The sequence below is a fragment of the Chelonoidis abingdonii genome, chromosome 2 (assembly GCF_003597395.2).
Source record: "Chelonoidis abingdonii isolate Lonesome George chromosome 2, CheloAbing_2.0, whole genome shotgun sequence".
In the NCBI taxonomy this organism is placed as follows: Eukaryota; Metazoa; Chordata; order Testudines; family Testudinidae; genus Chelonoidis; species Chelonoidis abingdonii.
Window position 1 is genome coordinate 25,628,721 of NC_133770.1, and position 24,338 is coordinate 25,653,058.

At 41.8% G+C, this 24,338-nt stretch overlaps 1 protein-coding gene across 2 annotated transcripts in view; it reads right to left on the minus strand.

Annotated features, from left to right (window-relative positions):
• ADARB2 (adenosine deaminase RNA specific B2 (inactive)) overlaps window positions 1–24,338 on the minus strand; it is a 447,041-nt gene that overhangs the window by 148,872 nt on the left and 273,831 nt on the right. Inside the window, exon 1 of one of the 2 annotated variants that reach the window (XM_032782113.2) lies at window positions 6,915–6,997. The exons of the other annotated variant lie outside the window; for it this stretch is intronic. Within the exon in view, the coding sequence (XP_032638004.2) occupies window positions 6,915–6,936 (22 nt within the window). The 5' untranslated portion in view covers window positions 6,937–6,997. Of the gene's footprint in view, window positions 1–6,914; window positions 6,998–24,338 lie in introns of those variants that run through there. 2 annotated transcript variants of the gene reach the window in all.

Below are 24,338 nucleotides of genomic sequence, written 5' to 3' on the forward strand. Positions count from 1 at the left end.
CGCCGTCGAATTGCCACTGAAGAAGCAGCGGCGGTAGAGCTGCTGCCGAAGATCCGTCAATCATGGTAGAGCTGCGCCCCTCCACTTTGCACGCCCGAGGAAGTGCCTCACTCACCTCGCCCTTGTTACGGCACTGTGTGAGGCTGTGCAGGGGCGTGGGAAGCTAGCTGTTTGCTAAGGGAAGGAGGAGCTTCTGCTGGAGCATTGCAACTTTGCACCGCCCCCAGCTCCGGGCTGTGCCTTACCGACACATATGAGCCCTCAGAGTCTGCTTCATATTCCAAATGGCAGTGGGTCATATCCTGGTGTTTTGATTAAACAGTGAACAACTGCTTCCATCAAAACAATAAGGTCTCAATCCTGCAGGTTGTTCTGTGAGGGTGGATGCCTGTGTGGAGCCCCACTGGGTATTCCTACAGCTCAGTTACACACCCACGACTGTGCTGCGTCAGCTGATTCAGGCTTGCAGGGCTCAGGCTCATCGTGCTGTTTATAGGCATTTGGGCTTAGGCTGGAGCCTGGGCTCTGGGACCCTTCCCCTTTGTGGGGTCCCTGAGCCCATCTGTCTACAACACAATTAAATAGACCCTTAGCCCAAGCCCTGCGAGCCTGAGTCAGCCGACACGGGCCAGCCATGGGTTTTTAATTGCAGTATAGACATACCCACTGAGGCCAATGGGACTTACTGTGAGTGCAGGGGTCTCTATTTGCACAACATCCCTATGTGCACAACAACTGCAATTGCAGCTCAGCAAAGCACTTCAGCACGTGCTAAATTTCAAGCCTATGTTTAAGTCTCATCACGGTGCTTAAGTGCATTGCTTAGTAGGGATGGGCATGGGCTGCTAAATCAGGGCCTTAGTGATTAGCTCCTTTTTTACTTTCTAAAGTGAAAAAAAAGTCAAATTAGAAAAAGACAAATCTTGCCATATAAATTTCAGCCATATAAAACATCAGAGCTATAAAAACAGCCTCGCTGGAAATGAGCCACTGAAAAGGTCATGTTAATAAGAGATGATCTGAGATAACTTGGTCTCTTCTCCTAGGGTTCAAACCCATTTATGGAAGCTCTGAACTGGGGAGGGGGAAGAAGTCAGCCTTAACTGTGTCTTATTTTCCTGGACCATTGAAATAGCTAACCATTTCCCACCATGGCTGGTTTTCCATAGATAGCACCACCTTCCTAAGGCTGAGCTATCCTTCTTTGAAGATCCCTTCTTATTTAAAAGCTGTGAAACATTTTGCCTCAGATCTGCTTTTCTAAGGGAAGTAGGGTTGGTTCTGTATTTAACACCTCTTCTTTCTCTTTTCCTAATAGGGTTTTTACAGACCCAATTACTGTACATAATGATATTGAAACCAGGATGCATGAAAAGAAAGATAGCTTTTGTTTCACACTATATACAGGTTTGAAAGGAATTTGTATTGATTATGCACCACTGAATAGGAAAATTCAGAGGGTTATTTGTATTTATAATTCATATTGTCTTTTCCCATTTGTTTTTTTATTTTATTTTATAATCCTTGGTCCATGCGTTCGTGAACAGACACAGTTTGTCCTTCACCTTCATAAACGCAATGAATCAAGAATAATCATTCTCTGCTTTCTCTAAAAGTTTTGTCTCTGGCACTATCTATCCTGGGTTGTGGGTTGGTTATAGAGTAGTGGGTTATGATTTTTTTTTCACCAGTGCAACTAGAAAATTCAGCGATGTCAGTGCAAACCCTCGGTGTAGTTGTGTGACAGCAATGTGAGATGGCGCTGGCCCCAAAAATTATTGGACTGATTGACATCAGCACAGTCCACAGACCTTGTTTAGCACTGGTGCAGTATGTCTACCTTATGGACTAACACTGAGGTAGCTGGTGATGCAAATTACCTTAGGCCAGACAAAACTTAAATCACACAGAGGGCCTGATCCTGAAATTCCAGTTAATAGCTAAATTCCCCATTGCTTTCAAAGAGAGCAGAATCAGGCCAGTTGTCATTCATGTCATATAAATTAGTGGCCATCTAAATTCAATCAGAAAGTTCCTTTAATTCTCACAAAGGAGTAAAGCTTCTAAGAAAGACCATATGCCTGACGGACTTGCATGACATCCAACAATAGCTGGATAAAGCTAAATTATTTTATACTTTCAGGTACCTTTGAAATAGGAGATCTTTGAAATGTGGCTTTCATGAGACCTCTGTGCAGCAGACACAAGATTACATCTCTAATGGTGGCACATGTACTTCTCTCGTGAAAATCAGACAAAGCAGGCAAATGACACCAAACTACATTAGATAAATACTGTAAGCAGCCATAATAGAACAATCACAAGCAATTTTGGAAACGAACAGCACTAAAAGGAAAGGGGCAAGTCAGAGGCTGCACATCGGGAAAAATGCAAAATGGTGGATCATTTTCATCCGTGTTCTCTCTCAGAATGACTTGGCTCTTGAATCTCCAAAATACATTATCTATATTTGATAAAAAAAAATTATAATCAAATATAGTGCTCCTAAGTTGAAAGGTTTGCAGCATAATGGAATTATCGGTTTTTGGAAAAGGAGAAACAAAAAAATAGAGATTTATAGTAATATTTTTTACTTTATTCTGAAAGATAAAAAAAAAAATCTGAGTTTGCCTTGTAAGATCCCCTCAGATAACTTTACTCATCGTTCTTTTTCAGACTGCACAAGCAAGTGAAGGCCTTTATCCTTTATACTGCAATCTTATTTTTGCTTCAACAATTGAATGGGAGAAAAGAGGGCACTTATCAAATGTATTTATTTGTGCACATTTCTTTCACTTTTCTGTATCTCGTTTAATTTCTTTCTCCTTTCTGGTCATTATGCACAGTAGAGTTAACCTGGAGAGTCTGCATCATCAAGAGCTTTTCAGAACTATAATGCATCACTAATAATGACACTGCCTATGTCTCTGGGTCATAAGGGCTCTGAAGAACTAGCCATCCGATACTCCACGCTACATTTGAAGAGATAATATTGTTCCTGTTGAAGGTTATTCTGCTGCCAAACTTTTTTTGGGGGCAGGGGGGGGCGGGGGAAATGTGGCAGCTTCACTATGGCAAACCTCTTTTAAAAACAAATCACCATAAGTAAACATCTGAGATAATTGCAAGGTGTTTATTATATCAAGAGCTAAGGAATAAGGAACGATTGCCTAGGTAAAGAGGGCCACAAGTTAATATTATCTTTTTAGAAATGTTTAGGAATCCTAAGATTGCCACTGTTGCATTTTGAACAGTGAAGGTTAGATTTATTTTTAATTTTCTGCTGTCTGCATTTTAATATCTGCCCCCCTTTTGACCTCCTCACACAGATCATGTTATTTGCTGTCCATCTCCATTGTATTGACCACAGAGGTTAAAGGGATTCACCTCCATCATTTCTGACATACTTGAAAATGAGGCATTTCACAGCAAAACAATAGGTACGATCTGGAGGTCAAACTCGGGAGACCCGTGTTCCAGTCAACTAGTATATCAACAGCACTATAGGGTAATCTCCCCAGCCAACCAAACAACCTTTTCATAAACTACCAAATCTCAAAAAAAAAGAAAAAAAAAGAAACAGGAATTATTTTGCTGGAGATTTATAGAAATCAATTATATTCAGATCCATATTCTTGAAGTTGTATAATAAACTTGTAGCTAACTGTAGAAATCAAAAATACACACACTTTTAATTACCAATTAGATGTATATATGAGGAACTATGTTTAAGAGGAAAAAAAATTCATAGTCTCTTTGTTGATGATGAAAACCTTCCTGTTAACTTGTACGGTGTAGGTGGTTTAAAACCATATTATAATTCACCCCAAAGGATATTATAACAATAGGCCGTAGAATGGCTGCATTTACAGTTTTAAAAAATCCTTTTAAAAGGTCCCCTATTGTTTCCCAGACAACTATGCCACTTTTCTGCTTAAAATTAAAGCTGAGAATTATGGAGGAACTTGTGAAAGGTGAAAGTTGTTTCCTTTAGCACCTCCATACTGAAAATTTTCCTATCACTGAGTCATCTGTTGTCTGTGATAACTACAACATGCTGAAGCGCTAGTACAGTTCTTACCAATTAGGGAATTTATTTACATAAGTTTTGGCCCTGATCCAGCACAGCATTTAGGCTCTGACTCAGGAAAGCATCCCTGTTCAGAACAGCACAGCAGCACATGCATAAAGTTAAATGTGTATTCAAGTGCTGTTCTGAATAGAGCTTGGCATAGGTCCATGCTTAAGTGCTTTCATGAATCAGGGCCTAAATACATACTCACAAGAAAGGCTATTGAAGTCAATGGCTAAAATTTTCAAACATGACCAGTGATTCTGGTTCCTCCATGTTGGGCTGCTTGAGGTGCTTTAACGGGGCCTGATTTTCAAAGCGTGGTGCTCAGCATTTTCTGGAGATCAGATTCCCTTAATGTGTCTCAAACTGGGCATCCAAAAAATGGAGAGACCCCAAATCACTAGACACTTTTGAGAATCTTAGCCAATATGCTCATAATTAAATATGTGCTTCAGTGTCCTTCGGGACTCTAGTGTCAGCACAATCACCAAAAATATATGTGTATCATGGTCTGATAGGGCCTGATCCAACAGGAAATGTATCCATTGCTGCTTGCACAGAGAGATTCTGTGCATCTCTGTGACAAAAACCAAAAAGCTAGCTCCCTGATCCAGGGCAATGGCATTATGTTGGCATAGCCAGTTTCCCAGAGGCAGGATCACACTGTGTGGAGCCTGGATACCATAGATGACATTGGCATCTGGCTTATGGGAATTATGTTGTAGGATGGACTTTTGCCATAAGGTTTCAGATTAATTTTCCTTTGGGACTGACATTCAGTCCAGCAGAGATGGCATTTTAAAGGAGCTAGTGGCCTGAAGATGTTTTTCTGTCTATCAGGTTATTTCACCCCTTGAACCAAAATATAAGTATCTATACACAGACTTGCACATGTTTAAAGACATCTTTAGTTAAACTGGTGCAAGTTTGTGTGTAAACAAGGACCAAATGGATGTGGAATATTCTTTTTGGATCTGTTGCAATTCCTGTTGAAGCCAAAGCTTTTCCACTGACTGCAACAGTAGCTGGATTGGATTGAGCAGTTTGATACGCCTCATGGATATTAGGGTTGAAAGAGCCATAATGGGCAAGCCAGCCCACCACCGTACATCATTGCAAGATAGATTTATTTCTTCCTAAAGCATCTCCCCACCCCCAGCCATGTAGTGAAAGTACTGGCACAATATAAAACCTCCTATTCAGAACAAGTCACTTACTTCATTTGGTGGCTCTTTGATTGGGGTAGGTGGCATTTTTTTCTTATCAGTAAATGGTGTGTAATTCATATGAATACACAAAATTGTTGTGATTGCCAATGTTATTATAGGATATTGGAACCAGGAGAGGACTAGTGTGTGACAAGATGAAATTTGCTATTTCTCTTTGAGGAAGCAGAGCTTATGTTGTCCATAATATCAGCTTTAAAGCCAGTGCAACTGCAAACAGGCCTGGGTACTGCTGCAGGAATAACAAAATTGGGTTTCAATGTTTGGCTTGTACAAATTTACTATGTTATTCAAAAATAACTGAGTAGCACATTTAGGAAACGTTCTACAGGAGATTCCTGCAGCAGCTCATCGTGTGCATAGCATGTTTTCTGTGTGCACTTCTCATACAGCATTGCAGAAATGTAGCCTCCTTAGGACCGGGATTTAAAGGCTTTTCTAGACTTTTTGGCCTTTGCAGGTTTATGTTATACCTGCCAGTCAAGGTGCTAACAACAGTCAGCAAGCACAATATGATGTACATGTGTTCCTCAGCAGTGCACAAAAAGGGTCATATTCCTTCAGTAAATATTCCAGCCCATGCAGTCTCATGTCCAAAGCAAGGCAGATTAGCTACAATATGGAAAATCATCCATTTTTTCCACCCACTGGTTATAATAGGGCAACTCTTCATTGTTTCTGGCTGGAAGAGGTACCCATCTGGTAGGGGATTCTAAAAGGCAAAGAGGTGTTCATTTGGTTTGGAAAGCTTCCCTCTCTCTTTCATGTGCCTCGAAATATGTTACAACGAGATGGCTGGAGGATGTGCGGTAATCCCTGCTAGGTGTTAAACGTAAAGAGCAGGTTAAGGTTATTCAGTTCTAATCACACACATTCTCCCCAGCCTCATTCACATTTTAATTACTTCATTTCCCTTTCAGTACATAGTGGCTGCTGACATTCTTATATCCAAACTGTCCTTGGTACAGCATATTTCAACACCACCAAGCAGGAGCAAGACTAGCTCTTGGAGAATCTCATAACCAGCACTCAGCTGAATCTAGTGAACCCAAATCTAGTGAACGATCCCCATTCAATTAGACTTGGATTGTTTTCTTTTTCAGTTAATATTAACAAAGAGAAAAGGAGAGGGCAAGGTTTCAGACAAAGGCCCTGATCCTGAAGACCTTACTCAGGCACAACTTCCATTGAATCCCTGAGAGTGCAAGGCAGTCAGGGGAAACAGAGTCACTCAATGAAGTTTTTTCCTTTAGGGATAATGCATATAAGAATAAAGCAAAGCAAATTAATACAAATAGAAAAAACAAAGGAACTCCCACTCCTATGACCCAGCACTTCCTTCCCATAGGAATTTTCTCCCATCTCTACACACCCAATATAAAGCCCTTCCTTCAGCATCTGTGCAAGAAGTGGGAAGCTGAGCTGAGGTTAACCCCATGTTCATTGGGGACCAGGTCATGCCCCATGTGCCAGGGAAGTTTGCACTGAACTCAGGATTGGTCTCAGCAGTTGCATATTTGCTAAATCACCTTTCTCCGAAAATTACCCGCACTCTAAAGTTCTTTCAGTTCACTTTCTCATTCATCTCTATATGAAGAATAGAGGCTGCTTACTTAAATTGTCTTCATCTTCCATATTGGCCGCACCAGGACTTAAATACTTGAAGGGTGTGATGAAGGTTGACAATATGCTTACTTTTTCTGGAACAAAAGGGGAAAAAAAAGGAAATATACTTATAAAATCAGGGTTTCACCAAAGCCAAAAACATTCAGATTTTCATCGTACTCTTTTCCTCATATTAGGCAGTTTGGAAAGTCTATTTTTATAGAATTATAGAGATGTAGGACTGGAAGGGACTTCGAGAGGTTTTCTAGTCCAGTCCCCAGCACTCAAGACAGAACTAAGTATTATCTAGATCATTCCTGACAGGTGTTCTTCTAACCTGCTCTTAAAAATCTCCAATGGTGGAGATTTCACAGATTCCTTAGGTAATTTATCCCAGTGCTTAACACTCTGACAGTTAGGAAGCTTTTCCTAATGTCCAAACTAAACCACCCTTGCTGTAGTTAAAGCTCATTGCTTCTTGTCCTATCCTCAGAAGTTGAAGCTCAGTAAAGTCAGTGTTGTTTTGTGAGCAGAGTCAGTGAGTTTGCTCTTCCTCTGGGAGTATTTGATTGAGGTTTTACAGTAATAGGATCTTTATTCAGATTTGTCAGCAATGTAACTCTCCAAACAGGATTGGCTGTGGTAGCGCTTGCCTCATGTGTCAATATAATGCTGCTAGAGACTATTGTGACTTCCATCATTCTATGCTGATTAAAGGAGATTGGGAGTTGGGACAGAGGGCTGCTATTATTTCTCCCTGGAGAAAACAAAACAGCTAATGGGAGTCAATTGCAGGAATAGGATTATAGGAATTGCCATAATTGGATCAGACCATTAGTTCATCTAGTCTAGTTTCCCATTTCTGACACTAGCTAATAGTAGCTGCTTCAGAGGAGGTAGGTTTCAAGAGCCTGCTAAAGGAAGTTATAGAATGACCCACCTACAGGGAAATTTTTTTACTGAGAGGTTGACTCATACCCCAGTGCATGAAGGTTTATATTTCTTCCCTAAATCATATTTTTATTTTTGTAATCCTTCCTGTTGTGATTCTGAGTGTTCTTATTATCCAAACAAACATCCAGTCCTTGTCTGAATCCTGCTAATCCCCATAGTCTCATTTATACTAACTGCTATCATTGGCAACCTCATCATATAATCCCATTCATAAATTTATCAACCTCCATCTTAAAACTATGGCTACCGGGCACTTTCAATAAAAACAACATTGCTATGCTGAGAATCTCTCTCCATATCTGTATATTGGAAAAGAACTTCTACTAATAGAGACACATTAAACCTGATTACATTGCAAATGTGTATGCTATTTAGTCAAACATGTATCAAAGCTCATTATTCACTGAAGCATCTACAGTATTATAATCAATGCTGCTGTACACCATATTGGGCTGTTTTACTTATATCTTGTACCATATTGTTTTGAAATTCGCCAAAAACTGAATAATGAATAACTTGGTCTAAGTAGGCCTGGAAAATAGTTTTGAATGTGAACTTCTCTTTTGAGAGGAAACATTTCCTAAACTTTTATTTTTCTTAGTATGAGTTTCCTTGAAACATATGGCTAATAATTTTAGATATGATTCCTTGTTTAGCTACCATTCCACAGTGTATTCTGACATACCAGTCTGTTTAAACTCATTCTGTTTCAATGGTGTATCTGTTGGCTTGTCAGCCTTGTTTTGCCTGGGTTTGCAAACAATCTTGTCTCATATTAAAGGGTGTGATCAGACTCCAAAATAAACTGCATATAGACATTTCTAACCAGCAAAGCTGCTCAACTCAGCTACAAGTACAAGATGACTGTTCTTTCTTGCTTTAAGAGCACTAAACAGTCTCTCCACATAAGAATTTCTAGTCCATGAACCTTTTAGCCTATGTTAATTTATAATTTATAATGAAACATCCAGCTTGAATTGTAATTTCATTAAGGGATTGCAGTGATGTGATGAAGCGAGAGAGTAAAGTTCACATGCTTTAGCCAAGAAACTTCCTCAAATGAAATAACGTGTGCGGAGGTGTTACTCTGCTTTGTGACATCAGGGAGAAATGTGATATTTCTGTAACACACTCACTTACTGTGTGAGATCCTGTCCCTCTTTCTGGTCCCTGGCCCTGGTGAAGCTAAAACCTGCTGGCATTCACACCTGAGTCCGGTGAGTAACTTCTTTAGCTCAAGAGGTAATGGCTTGTGCTTTCTGCAGCTGATCCAAAGCCCATTTGTGTTGAATTCTCTGATTTGATCTCCAGCAATGAGTGTGGTGCTGTATATATGAAGAAACGGTTCATTATAAAACACATCCGTGCTGGGACTTAACTCTGGTGGACCTCAGCCATTCAGGACCAGCTTGCCTAATAGAAAGGATGGCGTACACTAAATCAAAGTCCACTGAGAATAAAGGCTGCTTCTTACTCACAGCTAATGGAGTTATTCCTTTAGCTCAGGTACTAAGGGCATGTGACACTGATGCTGAAGATTCTAGGTTTTATCCTTACGGATGACAATCATGCCAAATTATATGTCCCATGTCTATTCTAGAAAGCTCTCTTTCTGCGATGCTGCATTCCTGAAGCTGCAGCCCCGTTAGCCTATAACTCTGAATCTCTGCTTCATTATTATTTGTATTGCAATAGCACTTAAGGGCTCCAGTCACAGAGCAGGACCCCACTGTCCTAAGCCCCATCCAATTGCACTGGCTAATTCATTGCATTTATGTAAGGGTTAAGTATAGTTTTCTAATGCATTATTATTACATGAGACAGCATTCTGTGACACCTCTTTTGCCCAAGCAGTTGTTTGGCTGATGGGCCTGATTTGTAATATGACTTGAAATTCCACATTTTAATGGACCCCTTAGCCATCTCAGGTTTCTAATATTTTTTCCCCAAAGATCTTCCTTGTTTCTTCACTTTTACATCGCTGAAAACAGAGCCTTACTGCAGTGGTTTGTGACAATGCCACCAATCTTAGAACAGCAGATCAGAATGGAAGGATTAATTATATCACAGATACAACTTGACCCCAATTTACACAAGAATATGGCTCAATCAATAAAGATGATAAAGATTAGAATGTAGGATTTAAACCCATTGGCTGAGGAACGGAAGATTTACTATGTGTCTGAAAAAGCAGAAGGGGAGGTTTCTTGAATGAAAGATGTAAGAAAGGAAGGGTTGCTATGTGCACCTAATGCAGATAAATTACTCAGTCTGTGAAGGAGGAGGAGACGGATGGTAGGATAATTAAACTGAGGTGCTTACAAGGAAATAATCTGTTTGGAGATATATCTTACGGTATGATCATGCACTTCCATCTCTTGTAAGTTATTGTCTATTACCATATATGTGCCATGTAACACTAATTTAGGCTTATCGTCAATGGCTAAATTCAGTATTATTCTTGTTTACTGTTTCTAAACAAGATTAGGGGAATTGGGCATTCACACTTTAAAGTCCTCATATATTTTAATGTCCATCACAATTAGTCTTATCTCTGGCAGTTGGAAGAAATCTCATGAATAAGAATAAAGGAGGCTGCTGGATCTGAAAAAGTATCTTGGCTCCCCAGAGAAATACCATTAAAGCTTCCTATCTTTTTCCACTTTCTTCTGCTCTTACTGGTCCTTTCAAAGGGAGACTCAAGATCTGCAAGCACAAAATTTGAGCTCCTATTTTTACTTTAGGTTTGTCTGTAAAGCTAATGTAATTCTTTATTTTTGAAAGAAAAAAGAAAACTGTAACTTTCCTTTCCTCATAGAACAAAAACAGAATGCAGCACCAGCAACTGAACATTCATGAGAGTCCATAAAATAAGTTATTATTTACTTGCATTAGAATAAAACCTAGAAGATCCTTGTTATGAATTGGGTGAAACCTTGTTATGTGTTGAGTCAAAACCTTATTGAGATTGATAGATGTGACCTCACCCTTCAATTAACATAACTTTAAGGATAAATAGCCATGTAGACATATCCAGTGTGACCTTGGGGAATGCTAGGGAGAGAACTTTTGGGTCTCTTGGCTAAAGAGGCTTGGGGCTTTAAGCTTCTGTTCTTGGTTCCTCCTGCAATTGAAAAAGCAGGACTCTGTACATGCCTTATAATAAACAAGGTTCCATCAAAGAAATTACTAGTCTCCATCAATTTTTACTTCCAAATGGAACATCCCTATGGCCCCAGACTTTGGCTGCTCAGGACAAACAGGGGCAACCCTAGAAATGAAATCAGGGTCCCATTGTACTAGGGACTGGGCAGACACAGTAAGATACAGTCCCTGCCCCAAAGCATTTACACTGGAAATAGACAAAAGAGACTAAAGGTGGGAGGAGGAATGCAGACACAAAGAGGTAATAAGACTTGCCCCATGTCACACAGGAAATCTGGCAGGAACCGAACTGCATCTGCCACAACCATCCTTCCACACAAAGCTAAATGACTAAAGCTCTTGTCCAGGACCTTAACCACACAACCATCTGTCCTCTCGGTATCAATCCCATGTGCATGGCAAGATGGAAGAAAAAACAAAAAACTAACAAACCGAACAAAAAAAAAATATTTGGGAAATAAAGCAGATTTCAATTTCCTCAGATTTCTTGAGAGATATTTCCCAACAGTAGCAGTTATTATTTTTAAAAACAATCATGCAAACTGTTTTGACAATATCCTTTTAAATTACAAAAAACAAACCAAAAACTATGAGCCAACATTTTTTTTGCTTGTTTGAAAAAGACCAGCATTTAATCCAAACTTTTCATCAGATCTTAATGTATCACAAAGGGCTGCCAAACTTCTGCTAGATTCTGTCCTTTTGCAACGTGGCTTTTGCCCTGTGGTTTGTCGATCCACACTTCATAAATACAGGCTTAGTGCTGAGCCAATAAGATGGGGGTTAGAGTTATAGACAGCTGCAAAGAATGTTATCATTTAATGGGACACTGTCAACCTGAATGGTTTCACAATTAGCTAATTTAAAATAATTCAATTTGTTGACAACTCAGCCTTTAAACAGAATGATCTGATATTTTTTAAAGTCATATCTTTAAAAAAATGTGTAAGGGTTTTGGTGTTTCCCTGAAAATCTTTAGAAGCCACTTGCTGGTGGCCCCAGGACTGAACACATCAAACATGTCCCCAACCCATCAGTCTTTATTGACCCTTCCTTCCTTTCCTCTAAGCACATGCTTGTCTGCTATCATTTCAGTTTCAGCCCTGTTGTTGCCATTGTCTAGACCTATTCTGAGAAAGGTTGGATAACACAAAGGATAAGGCACAGTTGGCTTATCTGCACTAGAGCTTTCATCTTTGCTAGCACTGGTTGGAAGTTTTAGGGAAAATTTTAGTGTAGATACAGCCAGAGATGTATAATAGGTTGTGCTTTATTGACTCAACCCACATTTGGTTAGATTGTTCAAACTACACCTCTACCTTGATATAACGCTCGGGAGTCAAAAAATCTTACCGTGTTATAGGTGAAACCGTGTTATATCCACCTTGATTTGATCCACCGGAGCGCTCAGTCCTGCCGCCCTGGAGCCCTGCTTTACTGTTATATAAACAGTATTGTGTTTGTGTTATATTGGGAGGCGTTATATCAGGGTAGAGAGGTATATGCAATGATGTGTGGACCTCAAGATCTTCTTTTTTTTCTGTATGATGTCATTGTACCAGTTGAGCAAAAAGTTGGTTGCAGGGCAGCATTCACACTCTGAACACAGCCCCACTTTTAAAGGGTATCACACAATATGGCATGTGTGATGCTGGCAGACCAAGTGCCAGCTCTTGCCAAGGGTGTAGGCGCCAGCTGAGTACTGACAAATTCATAGCTGGAAGCCAGACCAGCTCGCCTGTTCAAGACAGGAGTCAGACTTGTAAAGATATGTTAAAGCATTTTATAGAGTCTAAATGCTAAAGTTGCTGCATCATTATTCTTATTTGTAATGTCTGTAATCCCGCTATAAGGTATTATGAAAGTTTTGCTTTATAATTGTAAAAATGTCTGCTTTGAACTTGTGAATCTCGGCAGGAAGAGTGGGTCCCCTGCTCATCAATAAGGACTATCAAGACTAAATGGGCCATTGTAGGACATGCATCTGACGAAGTGGGTATTCACCCACGAAAGCTCATGATCCAAAACGTCTGTTAGTTTATAAGGTGCCACAGGATTCTCTGCTGCTATTGTAGGACAAAATCTGTTGATTGTCCCATCTCTCCATGAAGAAGTTATGTGCAAGAGTCCCATCAGTTTGAACTCTGGGGGAAGGGCAGACAAAGATGCTCATAAGAAGAAATGGTTATCTCTCTGCTGTTTGGACTCTCACAACGCCTGGAGCTAAGAAACAAAAGAAGAGATCCCCAGGGTCAACCAGGGTTAGCCCTAAAAGACATTCAGTGAATGGATTAGTACATCTCTGTCACCTTTTGGAACCAGAGACTGTAATTCATCTGCACTTATATGTTGCCTGATTTAATCTGTAAATAATTCTCTCATTTCTTTTTCCAAGTTAATAAATCCTTAGTTTGCTATAGGATTAGCGTTGTCTTTGGTGTGCGATCTATAAATTGATGTTGGATAGGTAACTAGTCCCTTGGCACTGGGAGTAACCTGAATAATTTGTGATTTTTGGTGTAAGTGACCACTTATCAGTACATCCAGCCTGCCTGGGTGGCAAGACATACTGCAGCGTGCAAGGGGACCGTCTGGGACTCCATGGAAAGACTTTTACAGTGATCCAAGAGTTCACTGGGCTGGTGAAATCTAATTATAGAACATATCACTTGTTTGGGGTGTCTGCTCTCTTTTTTCATGGTCTGCCCTGTGGTTGGCACTGATCATCGTGAATCACGCCAAGACAGTGTAATCTTCGGAACTACTGTGACCTCCTCCCAGAGGTGCAAGTAAGCCAGTATGGGCTGGTCTGGGGTACTGGTAAGAAGTGGCCACTGGTACCAGCCTGTATGCAGCCAACTTTAACATCGTTGCCCCTTTTGTCCCCCCCCACTGGCAATGCCGCTGATGTGGGGTGTGGGGCGGGTAAGGGGCAGCTGCCCTGGGGCTGGTGATTTAAAAGGGCCTGGGGCTCCTGGTCGCTGCGGCTGCTACTGTTGTAGCGGCTGGAACCCCAGGCCCTTTCAATCACCGCTGGAGCCTTGGGCGGTGCGGGCCAGGCAGCAAAGATGGGCTGGCTGGGGGATGCTGACCCGCAGCCCCACCCCTTCTGCCTGAGGCCCTGCCCCCATATCGGTAAGTGCTTAATGTTACTTTCACCCTACCCCCACAGGCAGTAGAATGAAGGTAATGGGAGCTGGGGTGGGGGTGGGGGGGTCAGGACTTCTAAAAAATCAGGCCTTATTTACTTAAGCAGAGAGAGACCTGCTCTTGCCTTGAGGCAATAAGGGAGGAGTGGAAACACACTGCAAGTTTTACTCCAAATCTCCCTAAGTATTGGGGAGCTAATCTCCAAACGGAAATTTGCGGTGTGCTCTTTTGCTTGGCAGTTAATGACCACTATTAATAATTGTGTTTTAAAATGTGACTTTTGAATACACAACAAGGATTAGACAGATGGCTACCAGTAGTTTGCCAGTTCAGCATGCTTTACAGAATTGGTTCCATTTTCATATTCTAATTGATTACCATAAGCGACTTTGAATGTTGGAGATTTCTTAAATTGGATTCTTTTAAAAAACACAATTTGGACGTTAAAAACCATGCCTTAATGCATTCGATTCACATGGAGTATGAGATTAGTGGGGATGGGTCAACTTTGATACAATAAAGTGAACTTAGCTGTAAAGTCCCCTGAAGACAGCTGATACTTTTTGCTCTTAACTTGCACATGCAGCAAATCAAATATTCACATTGCTACATTCATGTTAACCTAGACTTATTTCTGAAAATAAAATAAAATAAACCCACACACCAGGAGATGATTTCATTCCTCTTTTCTGATGTGTTCAGTCAGTTCAGACTTGGATGAGCTAATAGTGATTGACAGAAAGAGTTGAGTCCTTACCCAAAAGGAAAAAAACCAAGAGGAAACTTTGCAGGAGAAATAGCAATCTCTTTTAAACTTACACTGCTTACTACATGAGGCTCACAGATTTCTAAATTGCAACTTGCACAGCCACCAGAATGCATCTCTTATTGCAACGGGAACTTCACTTTGTTTTCTACATAGGGATTGGCATCACTTGGCATCGATCTCAACCTTTAAATTTGAATTCAGAACCCCACTGTTGAGCTGCAAGTTGTTCTGTATGCACTGCCAGACTGTGCCCGCAGATTGCTGCAGTAAAAGCGCCCAGGTACCGTTGTCTCACAGACACTACATGTAGCAACTCACCATGTTATCCTCTTTTAAATACATCTTTAGAACTCACCTTTACCGCAGTGCCTACAAATCATTGCCATCTAGTTCCAGTCAGACTGCTGACTTTCTGTTACCACTGAGACTACTACTGTATGCACCCACACCTCTCTTCACTGTTACCTGGTCCTTCCCTCTGCTTGTCTGCTTATTCACCAGTTGCACGTTGCTAAATCCTAGATTGGGATCTCTCCAAGACAAGGACTGTGTAATTTATTTGTACGATTCCTAGCACAGCGAGTCCCTAAATCTTGCTTTGCAGTCCCTAAGTGCTAGTGTAATACACATCATTAATGACCATAATAATATGACCAACAGGTTCACAGTGAAGCTCATAGAGGCTGAGAGAGAGACAAGTAGTTTACTCTGCTGTCCCATACACCAAGTGGACAGAGAGAGAGAGTGGAATTTAGCAGCAGCTGAGAAAGAAATGGATTAACTCTTTGAGCACTACATCTGGCACACACACAGGGAGTGGGGACACAAAAATTTGGGTTCCATGCAAAGACTTTAGAGATACTGATTAAATTAATGGCCATCACATTCAGTACAAATAGAAGGAAAAACTTCCCCTCACAGAGCCAGATTCTGAGATGCCTCATACCACTGTGCAAGGACAGAATACGCACACTGTGCCTGGAACACCGGGGGAGATCGGTCACAGCATGTGACAACAATAAGAGCCATGGCCAGTTTTGTGTATATCGCAAGGTTCTGGCCTAACAAGGGATTGTGGGTCAAAGCCAGGGCAACATCAGGAGGGTTCTGCCCAGAGACTGTGTGTGTATGTGATGCAGCCAGATAACATTTGGGCTACAAGCTGAAATAATGCACCCTTCATCATACGGGCACTGTCTGTGTCTCTGCTGCCCCAATGTACCGGCCAGTGAAGATGGGACCCTATGCTTCTGAAACACATGCACACCTTTGAAACTGGCAAATATGGTTTGCAGATAATCCTGTCCTGTAACTGACATGTTTTCTGGAACTTATGTGCTGGAATCAGAGCACATTAATATAGGAGCAACTGAATAATCTCAAGGGATTCTTCCAATTTTCAATTATATGCACTTTTTGGTATAGAAAAGTGAGGGTTGGCCCATAATATATAGATAATCTGTGGAATGGACTGCTGCAGGAAATCAGTGAATTCAGTATTGAGTCTAGATCCTTATAGCAGCTCCTTCTCAGGTAGTACACAGGGTATGACTGGGGAAAGATGGCATGCCTAGGACATCCATGCTTCCCTGGTAATCCCTGACTGACATGATGCCTTGGGGATACTGGCAGCCAACGCTTATTCTGCTCTAACTGGGGTTGATGGACCAACCCAGTGAAAAATAGCCTCTGGACTGCATTGGTACAAAGGTGGCTAGAAGCCAGTTTGCTATCCCCGCCCTCAGATACACTGAAAGCTGCTTGGCAACAGCTGAGAAGTTGGCCCTCTGTGCATAAATTTGCTTGAGATCTGCTTTTAATCATTAGTTTTTAAATCTAGCATATTTGCACTGATTTCTCACATTTGCTGGAGAGATGCGAGAACTGGAGGGAAATCTTTTCCAGGAGGCAATTAAGGAATACAAAACAGGTTAACTCTGGATCTAGAAGGGAAATTTCCAGCTCAAGTAGATATACCCATGCTAGCTCTGATTGAGTCAGTGAGCTAAAATGAGCCTTGTAGCCATGGCGGTGTGAGCAGTGGAATGGGCTCGCCACCCCGAGCATGCACCCAGGGTTTCAGATTGGACTGTTCTGTCTTGCCACCTATTCAACAGCAACACTGCTATTTTTAGCATGCTAGCTTGATCAGAATGAGAGTGGCTATGTCGACCTGAGCTGGAAATTACACCTCCACGTCCAGTGCAGACAAACCCTCAGTGACATATACTCTGCTGCCCTTTGCCTGGGACATTTTTCTCTGGAAGGAAACCAAGGAATTTTGTGAATTAGGAATGGAACTTTATAAGAGATAAAATTCATCAGCTGTGATGTGTTTCCCCCTCTGCTTCAGCAGGGATATGAAATTAAGACATAAAACAGCAGAACACATTTTTGTCTCATCTGGTTATCAAAGGGAAGACAAACCTGTGGCACATTTTTATATTCAGCATTTCAGGGGAAGGTTTTTGACTGCACTAGGAGGGCTCCCTTTCAAGTCAGAAGTTAGAGGAGCGACTGCCAAAGCCGTGAAGGTTTCCTATGAAGTAGGGGCTAGAAGCTGTTCAATATGCATCACAGTGCATAAAAGGGTCTATCCTCTGCCTCAGCTGGAACTCCACTTTGGTCTATTGCATACAGCAGTTTGGTGTAAATAAAAGGAACTGTTGCTTTTTTATTGATGTATTTGGTTCTTTGGGGAAGGGCCTATCTTTTTGTTCTGTATTTGTACAGTGCTTAGCACTGTGGGATCCTGGCCCCTGACTGGGGCAGGTCGAAGCTACTGCAATATAGATAAGCAACAGTTTGTTGTATGACAGTACTGTTAAGAACATTAAATGTGTAACTTCAGGTGGCTTGGGCACAGGTAAAGGAACAAAGCTTTTTACCTCTGGGCTTCCAGTCCTGTCCATTAAGGGTCCAATTAATGATGCTGCCCTTGGCTGCTGACAATCATGTGGCCAATGTCTTCAAATGGGGTTTATCTAATGACCCACGATGTAGATGTGGTCAACTTCGGACTATGTCGCATAACCTCGATGAGTGCTGGCTGAATTACTTTGATGGCAGGCTACTGGCTCTTCACTGGGCTGATAATGATGCTATCAAATGGCTGGGCACACTGTATACGCAGAGAGAGGGCCAGATATTTAAAAGTATTTAGCCACCTAAGAAGCAGTTAAGCACCTAGTGGGATTTTCAAAGCACCTAGGCACCTAAAGCCCATGGGAGCTTTGGAAAATCCAGTTAGGTGCCTATCTACATCTTTAGGTACCTAAACACCTTTAATAATCTTGCCGCACAAGGCCAAAAGTTGTTACCATGTGAATAAGCGGTTGGGTAATCTATGGGAAAATCCAGCCTCTAGTAGACAAGAGCCGGCTCCTGCCCTATACTCTGGCTGGTCTTCAGCTGGCTCAGATTGTCATTGGAGGATTCCTTTTTGCTTAGAGGACTCCTCAAGGGGCAGAGACATGCCAAACCCTCCTGAGGCAGGGAGTGGGGCTGGGGAACAAGCGGAGCGGCTGCAGTGTTGCTACACATCCCGGCGTCAGAACGGTCAGCGGCAACTAGACTAGCTGCCAGACAGTCTCAGGAGCGAGGGACACAAAAGGATGCCCACTTTGCATGCCCTCGACTTTCTTTCACTGACTTCTACTTACCTGCAACTGAGGCTCTGACCCCTGGTGTCTGCATGACAGGACACCACTACAGGCACCTTGGCCTCAGCTTCAGGCCGTGGACCAATGCTCATTCACTGTGTGTTCAGGATAGCAACCAAAGAGGATGGAGTTAGGCTGTTCTCAGTGGTGGCAGATGACAGAACAAGGAGCAGTGGTCTCAAGTTGCAGTGGGGGAGGTCTAGGTTGGATATTAGGAAACACTATTTCACCAGGAGAGTGACGAAGCACTGGAATGGGTTACCTAGGGAGGTGGTGGAATCTCCATCCTTAGAGGTTTTTAAGGTCTGGCTTGACAAAGCCCTGGCTGGGATGATTTAGTTGGTGTTGGTCCTGCTTTGAGCAGAGGGTTTGGACTAGATGACCTCCTGAGGTCCCTTCCAACCCTGATATTCTATGATTCTAATTAGGAGTTAGATATTCAGAAAGTGGAGACGCACCACAACCAAACCCTGCAAACAATCCGTGACAATCTGGAAAATGGAATGTACAAATATGACTCAAAGTGTAGAATAACTTCAACTGGGATATGATTTACTGATTAAACCCCTTCACCTAATGGGCCCCTAGCCAGTGATTCGAGAAGACTAGCCAAACCAAATACTGACCACAATAAGAAAACTATTAACTATACAGCATTTGGAATAGTATTTCTTTTTATGATGGCCTGTCCTGCAGTTTTTATCATTTCACAGAATGACAAAGGTAGTTTTTAGCAGCAGTTTCACCATATGAATATTAATAGGCATTTGAGTAGACAAATCTCAGTAGCTATACTTCAGCCTTCCATAACAGCCATTCCAAACTCCTTTAAAATGAAAGGCCATTTACAGAATGAAACACATTGCACTGTGAAATATTAGTTTCTTATACTTCCAGTAAACAGCAAAGTAAGTAAAAAGCACAATGTGGTAGATTGATTTTCTATCAGAGTGTGCTGTTCTCTATTAAATTCTACAGAAATCAATCTGAAATCTAGTTCAGCCTAGTAAAATTAGATCTAAAACTATTTAATTTTGTTTCCAGAGTGTTTTTCTCTTCTGATGCCTAGCCTGGGGACATACAGAGATAAAATACCCTGCATTACTATCAGTGTATGTGTACCTCCGTCTGCATGAGGATTACACAGTATTAGGTATTTTCTAAGTGATCTGACTCTGGCTACAAAGTGGCAGTTTACAAATAAGATGTTTTTGAAATCTTCATACCTTATTTGAGCATTCTTTTAAAAATATTTTCATTTTGCATTCTGTGCAGTTTGGGAATAAAATATGACAAGTGAGCATTTTTTTTTCTTTTCTTTTTGGGGGGCAGACACTTTCTAAAGTAGACAGAGCATATGAGCAAACCATTGTTAAAAAGCCATCGCTTCTCCAAACTCTGCAACTAAGACCTGTGCCATGAACAGCAAAAAAGGGACAGTAGCTTTATTAAGCACATAACAAAGGGGCATAATTAACACTACTTAATATCATTTGATTGTGAGCCAGTTGAATATCAATGTTAGGGAAAGGCATTCATATATAGAGAGCAGGCAAACTGCTACATAATTACCCTACCTGTGGTAACTACTTTGATCAATGTTAGGGTTCATCAGGCTAATCTTGGAATCTCTTATTCACATGGTTGTGTTGTCATATGAATTTGCACTGTCTGCATTAAACTGCTTTAGTTAAATTGGTTCAACCTCCTGTGTGGACAATCTTAATTTGGTTTAAGGGTGGCCAGGGCCAGCTCCAGACACCAGCGAAGGAAGCAGGTGCCTCGGGTGGCCAATAGAAAGGGGCGGCACATCCGGATCAGTGGCAGCGGCACTTCAGCAGCTCAATCAGGCTGCTCCAGATCGGTAGCAATCGGTGGCAGGTCCTTCACTCGCAGTCTTCCATTATGTTGGCAGCTCGATTGGGTTCATCTTTTTGTTTTTTTCACCACTTGGGGTGGGAAAAAATCTGGAGCTGGCAGTGAGTGTGGCTTATTTCAGATTAGTTTAAATCTGTTCCTAATCAAATTAAACTAATGTGAAATAAAGCTGCTTTAAACTGAAATGAGTGTCCACACAAGCTTTTAATATCAGTTTAACTAAATTGGTTTAAAAACACATCTTAGGACTGGTCGACACTAGGGGGGGAAATCGATCTAAGATATACAACTTCAGCTACATGAATAGCATAGCTGAAGTCGAAGTATCTTAGATCGAGTTACCTATCGTCCTCACGGCGCGGGATTGACGTCCACGGCTCCCCCTGTCGACTCCACTACCGCCGTTTGCGTTGGTGAAGTTCCGAAGTCTACAGGAGAGCGTTCGGGGATCGATATATCGTGTCTAGATGAGATACGATATATCAATCCCCAAGAAATTGATTGCTACCCGCCGATACGGCCAGTAGTGAAGACATACCCTTAAGCTCAACCAATACAACTCTGTGTTTAAACAAAGGCCATGTCTACACTATGGGGACTAGATCATCAGAGCTATGGTACTGTCGCTATGTTGGCAAAGCCCCACAGTGTAGATGCAGCCTACAGCAACAGAAGGGTTTTTTCCTTTGCTGTAGGAATACCATCTCTCCATGTAATGGTAGCTAGGACAATGGAAGCAGTCTTCTGCCTATATAGCTATGTCTATACTAGGGGTTAGGTTGGCATAGCTCTACTCCCAAACCTGCCTTCCTGGAACAAATTGATTCCACAGGCAATGAAACCCATTCAGAAGGCATTGATCCAATCTGCAAAGGCCACCAACACTCAGTCGTTCCCCCAGGATAACCACACTAGTTCAATTCTAAACTTCCTCTCAGTCTGTGTGAATGACATTGTCTGTGTCTCACTGTAAACTTTTTGAAGTAGGGACCACTTCTCTTTTTATGAGTATAAAGCCTACACTGATAGCACTCAAATAATGATACACATAAAGAGTAATAATAAATGGAGAAACAAGAAAACACTCCTCAGATAAATGGTGAGGGAGCAGATGGGATGCATTTGGAAGGAGAAGAGGCACCAATTACTCCATGTGATGGGGTTTACGAACCCCTCACTAAGATTAAAGGAATTATGGAGCAGCACTGGGCTAAGAAGGCCTCACCCCCTCAGCAACTGTACAGCATGCTCCAAATGGAGGACCTGCTTAAAATGTAACTTTGGCAACCAAGTGGGAGAGAGTGAAGGAGAGATTGTCTACAGGAAGGAAGCCAGTTAGTACCTTCTGGGACAGAGGAATTCACAGAGGAAGGACCTGGACTGTGGGTAAGGTACAACCAAGCATCCGGAGCCTGATCCCTTTTTTTTCTCTCCCTTTCTCCCTGACAAGGGGAAAATCATTGAACACCCCAAAAGGAGTTGGGAAGCCCCAACTGACTATCTGAATCACTGAGACTTCTTGAACAACCCTCCGTGAGGAGGGAAATAGAAGTTTGGAGCATGGTCACAGCTCAAGAGAGCACTAATGGGTGAGAGGGGAGGGTAGGAAGTGGTCATGGGGAAGCTGGTCTGGGGTATCAACTAGAGGGGACAGAAACACCCCACACCCCTTCTCTCTTGGGCCATGGGCCAGAACTTGGTGGAGAGGGAGGGCCCAAGTCCCCCTACCCTTCCCTATCTCCCTAGTCCAACTGAGGGGAGGGGAGGAGGGATCTGGAAAGGAACAGACTGGCCACCAGGGCCTCAGATTGCCAACAAGGCCCCCCAGGACTTTGGAAACTGTTGAATCATGGCCTGACGGCCCTAAGTGAACCCCACTACACTCCTAATGAGTGGACAAGTATTTGTTTCACTCTTTAAAAGGCCACTATTCTCATTGTTTAGAATGTAACTTGACTGACACAGACATTATGCTGTCAGAAACTGGAAGGTATCAGCTAGATAAAAGTTGCCTCTGCTTGTCTAGTTTCCCAAAGGTATTATTTACTAACTTGTAAAATAGACTTTTAGCATTGTATTTTCCAAGCTATCTAAGGGACTTGGATGTCCAATTCATACTGTTAAATGATTACGCTACCCGTGAGAAATGGCACCTTTCCACTACTTGTCAATAGACCCAGTTGTGGGCAGATGACTCCCTGCCATTGCATTTGCCATTCATTTCTGCTCTGGTTGGTATAGCTTTCAGGCAAGAAATTGCTTGTTACTATTTGTGTGCTATGTAATGATTGTATTGCTCCAGAAAGGAACAGTAAGCGATTAGTGATTAAAAGCTCTCAGTTTAATCCCCTATCTACTACAAACCAGGAAGGTACGACCTCTCTCTCTCTCTCTCGTATTTTCGCAATAATGCATATTTAACCCTAATCCGGTCTTGTCATGACCTTTTCTTTAACATGAGAGAATCTTCTGCTGCTTGTTCTTTTAAAGGACAGAATGTTAATAGTTTTACTGCTAAATTCTAGACATATTTTTAAGACAAAGTATAAAACTGTTAAGAGCAAACAATTACTTTACAGGTGTTGGAAGAACATGAAGCTATAACTTTGTTGGACTATTCTAGGCTAGATCATTGGCCAGATCCTCAGATAGCATAAACCTGACTTCAAAGGAGCTGTGCTGGTTTATTCCAGCTGAGGATCTGGTTCTTAATAGTTATCAATGCTCTTGTCCCAGGTTGCATATTCTTTGGAAATTTTAGGTTCTTTGCCTCTTGATTATGAGAGTCTACTAACTGGTTGTATTTTTTTTTTTTTTTTTTGCAAATCACACCACTTCTATCTTTACTCATCATATCATCAGATGGCTGCAAATCTGTTACTTAATTTACAGAAGCAAGAGAAAAGTTTGCAAAGCTTTACAAAGAGAGTTCAATTTTCAGAGGGATGCATAGGAAGTTTGACACCTGCCTCCCATTAACAATAATAATGGAGGCTGTACATCTAACTCCTTCTGCACAGTGCTGACAACATACTCTTGAAAGTTAGCACCCTCTAATAATTCTCCAAAGATCAGGTAGCTTAATTTCTGTGCCACTGCTTCTATGCTGGTATTTTTATGGTGTTCCCAGAAGTACTGCATGTCAGAGTTAGCACATTCAAGGATAGCAGTGCTTTGGAGTGATTTGAGATTGATGTAAATAAAGAGGAGGAACTCCACTGCTTGCCCATATGTATTTTATATAAAGTGTTTCAGTGTAAGGCTACAGTTTAAGTGACAACGTTGGGCTGGTTTGGTAGCTACAGTTAGTTGACAGTGTCATGTGCATCAGTGCACTGCTCCTGAGTGTGAATTGCAGGGATCCCAGGTTCTTACTTCCTAAGCTGGCGGAGGGCTGAGAAGGCTGAAAAAGTGAGGTTTGCAGTGAAAAAATAGTGTGACTAATAGCAACCACCTAATATGTAATCTGAAAACATCACTGGTGAACTCCCTGGGGGTGTCCTCCTTCCTGGAGGACTGTCATAACAATGGATAATAGAAAATTTAGAGATAGGACAGTTTAAGTTATCTTGTCCAACCCCTTGTGAATGTAGGACTGTGTATAACACTGACAGACCCTGGTGGACAGGACTGAACATTACTCTCTCTCTCTGTGGTCTTGGCACCACTAGACGGGCCAGAGCACCACACCCAGGAGGTGTGTGGGTTACATGCTTCCCCTACCTGAGGACGCGCATCCTGAGCTTCAGAGACTTCCCAGTTTAAACCCCAGACGAGCCCTCACTTGTAACACTATCTGACTTCAGGGACCCCAAAGTCCTGTCCATTGTTTTCCAGTTTAGTGCATTCATGAA